At 41.6% G+C, this 7,405-nt stretch overlaps 1 protein-coding gene across 1 annotated transcript; it reads right to left on the reverse strand.

Moving 5' to 3' along the window:
* Nucleotides 1-2,429: 2,429 nt before the first annotated feature.
* LOC118427297 (laforin-like) lies at nucleotides 2,430-7,138 on the reverse strand. Its single transcript, XM_035837006.1, has 3 exons — nucleotides 6,170-7,138; nucleotides 5,517-5,664; nucleotides 2,430-3,374 (listed from the first exon to the last, which is right to left on the reverse strand). Exons 1-3 carry the CDS (start codon nucleotides 6,623-6,625, stop codon nucleotides 2,749-2,751), a joined length of 1,230 nt encoding a protein of 409 aa, XP_035692899.1. The 5' UTR covers nucleotides 6,626-7,138; the 3' UTR covers nucleotides 2,430-2,748.
* Between the last annotated feature and the right edge of the window lie 267 nt (nucleotides 7,139-7,405).

Genomic DNA, 7,405 nt, shown 5'->3' on the forward strand with positions numbered 1-7,405 from the left:
TGAATCTTGTTACCAAGTATCTAATGCCTATCTGTACCAAATTTTAGGTCATTTAATTGTAATACCAGGGTACAGGAGCCAAAAGTGTCCTTTTTTGGTCAAAAATTGGCCAAAAATCGCAAAAAATAAGCCTTTTGTTGCACTGTACACCAAAAGTGTTATTGAATTTATATGAAGGTATTATCAAGGCACATCTGTGTCAAATTTCAGCTCATTCGGTTGCAATACCAAGGTACAGGAGCCAAAAGTGTCCTTTTTTGGTCAAAAATTGGTAAAAAAAATCGCAAAAATAAGCATTTTGTTGTACTGTACACCAAAAGTGTTATTGAATTTATATGGGGGCATTATCAAGGCACATCTCTGTCAAATTTCAGCTCATTTGGTTGTAATACCAGGGTACAGGGGCCAAAAGTGTCCTTTTTTGGTCAAAAATTGGTCAAAAAATCGCAAAAATAAGCATTTTGTTGTACTGTACACCAAAAGTGTTATCGAATTTATATGGGGGCATTATCAAGGCACATCTCTGTCAAATTTCAGCTCATTTGGTTGTAATATTAGGGTACAGGGGCCAAAATATACAGTTTTGGTCTAAAATTGACCAAAAAAATCTCAATAAAATCATTTTAGAGGCAGATATGAAAAAAACTGAGAAAAAAGCATCAAGGTATTGGCCCATTCTACCCCTGTGCCAAATTTCAGGTCATTAGGTCCAGGAACGGCGGAGATGAATCACTTTGAAGATTTGACAGGAGAAAGAAGAAAGAAACATTACGAATACAATATATTTCACCATACTATGTATGGCTGAAATATAATAATTGGCACACAATACGTTTACTGTGTGCCCACTGTTCATACGCAACAACTGCAATCAATAGAGAACACAGAAACCTTAAAGCTACACACCTGGTGATTGGATTATAGCATCGACACTGATCAAACAATGGAACAAACTGAGAAGGGTCACGAGCGGTCATGTTGATACGATTTTTTTCGTTCCTCTTTTTTTCAGTCAGCTTTTTGTGCAGCTTTTCCGTTTTATTTCAGACAAGGTTGTATTCATTGCCCTATATTTCCGATACATCCAAGTTCGTGCGTCATAAAACGTATATCCTTGTCGCGTCTTGAAGGAAAAGAAACCTGTTAAAAATTGACTTATTGCACGAAAGGCCAAGTTGTGGCGACCAACACTACGTAGTGCAACCTGATCAGCTGACTTAGCTATTGTTAGCCTTATCTCCAAGCAGATGTTACGATGGGAAAAATCGTTACTGCCAGTCAAGATAGTGCCTTACGTTTGTTCTTGGCTCTGCCTTGGCCGCCAGTTACGATTTTTTGCAAACTGATCATCTGCTGAAGATTAGTCAATCTCACACCTTTCAGTTAGATCTAGAAGCACAACACTCTCTAATTTAGTTACTACTACGCCATAAGCATACAAGAAGCATTACTACAGACCAGAAGAGTTTAAAAGTACTAACCAAGGAGGTCAAACTCCTTGTACTAACACAGCCCCAACTCGACGGCAACAAATACCTACCACGACAAAAGACGTCCGTCCTTTTTTTAACTGACGACATTCCACATAACAGAGAAGCAGTTATAATGTCATGATATCTATAGCGCTACAGAAGCCAGAAGTCTAAGCCACATCTATCATCATACTAGGTTTATTCTTTTATTATTAATTTCTGTAGCATATCTAATAACAAAACTTCACTATCTCAACCGGTAGTCATTAATTTGTAAAGCATCTTCCTCATACTTTCCTTATTACATACCATTACAAGTTTCACTCGTGTGATTTTGATCTAATCACACTCGACTTGTTCCTTTGTCGTTTAAGCGTAAACGGCAACTTAAATCCATAAATTATACCTTACAGACCAGTACCTCAGCGACTCAACAGTAAGTCATTGTACAGGTATTCTCCTCAAAGTGGGGCGTGTCGTACGTAATTTCCTTAGTATACAGCATGACGAGTTTCGCCAATCCGTGATATTATCTACTTAACCTATGACTCCACCTTGTTTTCTATTCGATGGTGACCTTTGTAATTGTGGTCCCGTGCGTACTACGTCATCAAAAGGGGAATCCCCTGACGTAAGCCAAGTGTGATGTATTCCCTTATAAGGTAATGGTAAAGGTGTTATGCAAATGGTCTTAAAGTTCATACTTGTAATGGTACTATTTCTGAACTTCTTGCAAGACGTACACGTAATCCGGATGTCCGGTAAGTGATTGCAATTGAAGCAATGACTGAGAAGATATTTAAGGTAAAACGACGTCAAGGTACTAGTATGTCAAGTTACACTTTCATACGCATCATTGACAAGTGCATAACAAGATTTCATAATTCGCTTAGATCCGGAAACCTTGTGACCCAAGAGACTATGTAGTAAAGACAAGGGAAACAAAAGGAAAGGCAGCACTGTAAAATAATCTTGTTTATTTTTCAACACGCTAAACTAATGGCTACGTAAGATAAAGGTGCTACTAAGACTTATCAGACAATATCAGACAAATATCAAAATTGATCGCAAGCTTACGACAACTGAGTCAAGACCGTGATTCAAGCAGTGTTGTTGGACAATTACCATTATGATATTAGTTTTGTAACGTACTTTCATTAGGTGCCAAATAGACAAACTGACACGAGATTTTAAAGCATTTTAAACTATACATCATTTTAAAGTAATAAACGTCTTCAGTAACAATGATTCCACTATTACGTTGGACTTGAAACCCTTACTCTAGCTCTACGTCTTTCTCCTCTTCCGATGGAAAATCCACCGTTCTACGGAGAACTATCTTAGTTTTAGCCACGAAATGATCTTCACTAGAATCTTCACCTTCAACAACTTGTCCAACCTCTACCTTCTTATCTTCGCTGGGGTCTTCATCATTAACAACCTGTCCAACCTCTACGTTCTGTTCCGTTTGCGGTGCCTGTATGGCGGGTATCTTCGGAGGCGGTTGAGGCTGGTACGAGCGAGGACTCTCCGTGCATCGCTCCGCTAAAACATCGCTCCCAAACTTATCCTGAAACTCCTTCTCAGCCCGTAGGATGATATCCTGATCCACGTACGCCACAGGACGCTGCGAACACACGTGGTACTCCATGACTCTGTAGGGCCAGCCCAGGACGTAGTACAGATAGCCGCAGACGATGAGAACCGATCGGATGATGCCGGCGTTGCAGTAGACGTAGACGTGGTGGCCGGTCTTCAGGAGTTCCCACAACTTGTACACGGCGGCAGGGAGGACACCAACCTTGCTCCTAGGATCCCAGTCGTTGGCGGGAATCCAGACGTAGGATATGCCGTGGTCTTTGTACAGCTGAGAGAGACTGTCGGGGACGTCTGTACTAGGAACTGAAGAAAAGGAGTAATAAAAACATAGTCTTAGAGTTGATAAAAAGGGTGTTTTGTATAAGCATGCACATTAAACGGACACTATTAAGAACAAAGTTTCATGCGCACAGTGTATCCGTCGAAAGGCATGTATATCATAGGCATCTAACGTATAATGTTTTATTAGTCCAGACTCATCTGTGTTTTATTTTGCCGTTATATTTATTACATATCAAATATCTGAATCTGTTTTGTAGTTGTGCGGTTGTCTAAGCAGTGCGGTTGTTCCTTTTTTAGTTAGGCCAGGGACTCAAAAGTGGTCCTTTCTTAAGTCTTTGGCTGTATTGTTACTACTGTATGTACCCTCTTTATACATATTTAGCCATTGGAATAATTGATAATCTGCATCTGATCCATTTACAGACGTTTTTGAACTGACTACGGACACTATAGGCTGTTTTATAGATACTCCAGATGTTCTCAAAGCGGCACTATAAGCGTTCAATTCTGTTCGCTCCTTTTATGTAATGTCCAGGCCATTCAACTTTATGTGTAGCTATGTAATATGATATAGCCAATAAAGTATACGAGGGGGGGGGGGGGGTATTTTATGTTGGTATGGGAGTCACATGGCAAGCACAGATACTCTCCAGAACAAGTAGCATAGAACTAGGCCAACATGGCGGCCGACATGCATGCATGTTGCCTTAAAAAGACGATACCAGCCATTTCGTCCTTGTCAAAACGAGACAGGCTATGCTACAGGCGTGAGAAAATGGACGGCAACGCAATCAATTTGTGGAAACAGTCACGGGTTGTCCAAACAGATTCGGAAGATGATGAATTGTCTGCTATCTTCTGTTTTGACCAAACCTGGCTATAGACTTTTCAACAGCTTTTGATGTGTATGTACGTCTAACATATGACTGGACCTGTCTATTTTAGGAGCACGTACTGAAATGTACGAGTTTTAGTGCCAGTATGATGTGTGAATTGTGAAGTAAAAATATCTATTTACTGTTCAATATGGTTATGTGTGATACATTCAAGGGAAAGTTTCAGATCGCTCTTTATAATTGGATATATGACTGGGTTATGGGAAATGGGTAAAACTCGTATATAGACATCAATCTAGAATTGACGCTACTTCTTTTATTATCATTATTGAAACGATTGAGAAACATAACATTGTCATAGAAAGCTCTAGCTGTTAAGGGATTCTGTTTTAACAATGATTATAAAGACTAATTTAAGGCTTTACCCCGTGCTGTGAACTATAAGCAGTATGCCCTTGAGAAAATGCCAGGACTGTTGATTTGACATTGGGGAGGATTTAGGGGTCAGAGGTCACTAGCTGACACACTATATCACGCGCTTGATAAAAGCTCATCTTCGTCTGTAATTTGTCAGAACATTGACGAATCTCTAAAGGTGTTGAGTAAACGATGTACAGCATTACACAAAATCTAACTATCTACCGCGAAAAGCAGAACTTAAGCAAATAGACGTATAAATGTCCAACTTAGTCATAAAATATGGTGTTATATTTGGCAATAGGTCTATTAAATGGACATATGTAAGTTATGGCGACAATATGTGAAACTGTTTATCTTGAATAAACAACAGTTTGTAACTTTGAATTGATGTTTTGTTTCGATCGATACTTTCTGCAACAAAAGCGTATTGTTTGCAAGACTAGCCAAGAGATAGCGAATGATAGCTGCTAATATTAGCGTAACTAATGGAAAACGAAAATCAAAACTAGCAACGACAACTAAAAATAGATATGATAATTACAGCATTCAGGTTGGGAAGACCTGGATAGAAAAGATAGAGAAAAGTAGTACGCAGGAAAATTAAAATCTTTTGCTATCGATAAGGGGGAAAAGGTAGATTCGGAGAAAAAGAATTCTACAAGTACAACAGATATGAGTCAGCTTACAGATATGACTTATGCGGGACAAAGACGACTTGGGGTGTTCGGCATATAGGGTTATTTAGTCGAAGCTGTAAGCTGAGTTTAAGTAGGATTTTACCATGGCCAGTGTTGACCAACGGAGACCATGTTTATGATATGAAAAGCATAGGTTTGGGTTAAGTATTAAAATAAACATATTTCTGTCAGTTTCCTGCGACAAGACGCGTTATGTGTAGTTTGTTTACCTCCAGGACAGCACCCCGCTGAGTCCGCACACACGTCCTCCTCCCTCTGCAGGTTGATGACGGCCGTGACGCCCAGAGCTGTCTTCATCCCGTGCGTGATGTGTGCGGGGATGCGGGGGCACGACCCCACCCACAGGTTCTCCACCACCTGGAGGATGGATGCACTTTATTGCTCGTATGGCAACAACTACTAAACTAGGTACAGGTACAAAACAACAAAATAGCACCAATAGCATAAAAAGGATTGTCACTGACGAAAATTGGTGGATGCTAGCTGAAACGTCTGACCGTTCCCAAAACCATATCCAGTTGCTTGAGTAACTGCTTTTTGGCGTATCTCATTACCTGGATGTCTAATCTTCATCGACGCATGATCAATAGGTTTTAAAGTGATGTATACTGTTATAGATTATTGTATACATTACTATTATTATACTGTTACTTTAGTTTGTTGATTGGTAACGTTGTTTATTTTCTATTATTTCTTTGTTTATACTATTCTGTGTACGTTACTATGTAGTTACAGTGCACGCCTGGAGAGTAGAGTGCTATAGCACTGAGTGTATTCAACATTGTATAAAGAAAACAGAAATAAACACATAAATAAATACCATAAATGAATAACTACAGTACAGTAATGTGTGAATGCTCACCTCCGAGTAGTGCATGGTCCTGGAGTCACAGATGGTGTAGTAGAAGCTCGCCGTGTGTTCTAACGTGTGCGGGTCGCCATCGGGCTCCTTCCACGCCGCCACCGGGGTCAGATACACCCCGTTCCCGACCATGTTCTTCTCCTCCTCCTCGGGAATCCACCATCTGTTGTGAGCTGGACCGCTCCCCTCCCACTCCCAGGCGTCGCCCCCCTCCCCACCACCAGTGGTGGACCTCCTCACGAACTTGTACTGGAAGATCGCGGGTTCGATTCCCTTGTAGAGTTCGACGTCGCCGACCCAGAAGGACGCCTCTTCGGTGGTCTCGGGTGGGACCGCAGGGTGCAGGGGGACGGCTTTCGCCAAATTCCATTGTCCCAGCTCCTTCACTGACCCAACCACGGACACCGTAACGTCCTCATCAACGTAGGTGACCAGCCCGAAGCGTACTTTCACCATTGTTCCTTCGTCCTATGAGTGCGTGATTCCGCAATAACTCTGGGTTTCACCAGGAATGACGTGCCGAAAGCAGGTCACGGTCTTGCAGTTTTGGGAACGGCCCGCTCTCGGTCGAAATATGCACCTACAGAAGTTCAGTGTCACATCCGACCTTTACCACGTATGTCATGACTTCTCTCTAGATGAGAACAACAAATTGAAATTGAAGCAACCGATCGAAGCTATCGCGTCACAAGCCGTTCGTTCTCCCAGACTCCGTTATTTTTGTACGCAGTCCGCTGTCATAACGCGAAATATGATACAACATCCTCGGGAATAACAATGTAACAACGTGGGGAGGTCTTCTGCCTATATCGGAATACCACAAGGTTATGCCTTAAGGACTAAGGGATTTCTCCTCATCCCTTAAGCTTCTTAAGTGTGTTGTAGACGTTAAAGATAAGGACACCGTCAGGGCACGCACCAAACCGATAAATGTTTAAGAGAGTGGTTTCAGTATCGCGCAAAGACCTTTGCACTATTTATGGGGGTCCGGACCATATCGGACCGCTGTCGGGATGGAATGGGGCCAAACTGCGCATATAAGCGCCAGTGGTAAATACCTAGTCGGGAAGTAAGGTGAGAGAGACACCCTGACGCCTGTCACGTACATGTACTGCCTATAGGGCGGTACCGCTGCGAAACGTGTTTATGAGCTATTATAACGTTAAACGTCCATTTAAACATCAGCAATGGCTAGCCTCCTTCACCGGCGTCTCTGGGAAGCTTGGCAATTTTTTT

The sequence above is a fragment of the Branchiostoma floridae genome, chromosome 12 (assembly GCF_000003815.2).
Source record: "Branchiostoma floridae strain S238N-H82 chromosome 12, Bfl_VNyyK, whole genome shotgun sequence".
Taxonomy (NCBI): domain Eukaryota; kingdom Metazoa; phylum Chordata; class Leptocardii; order Amphioxiformes; family Branchiostomatidae; genus Branchiostoma; species Branchiostoma floridae.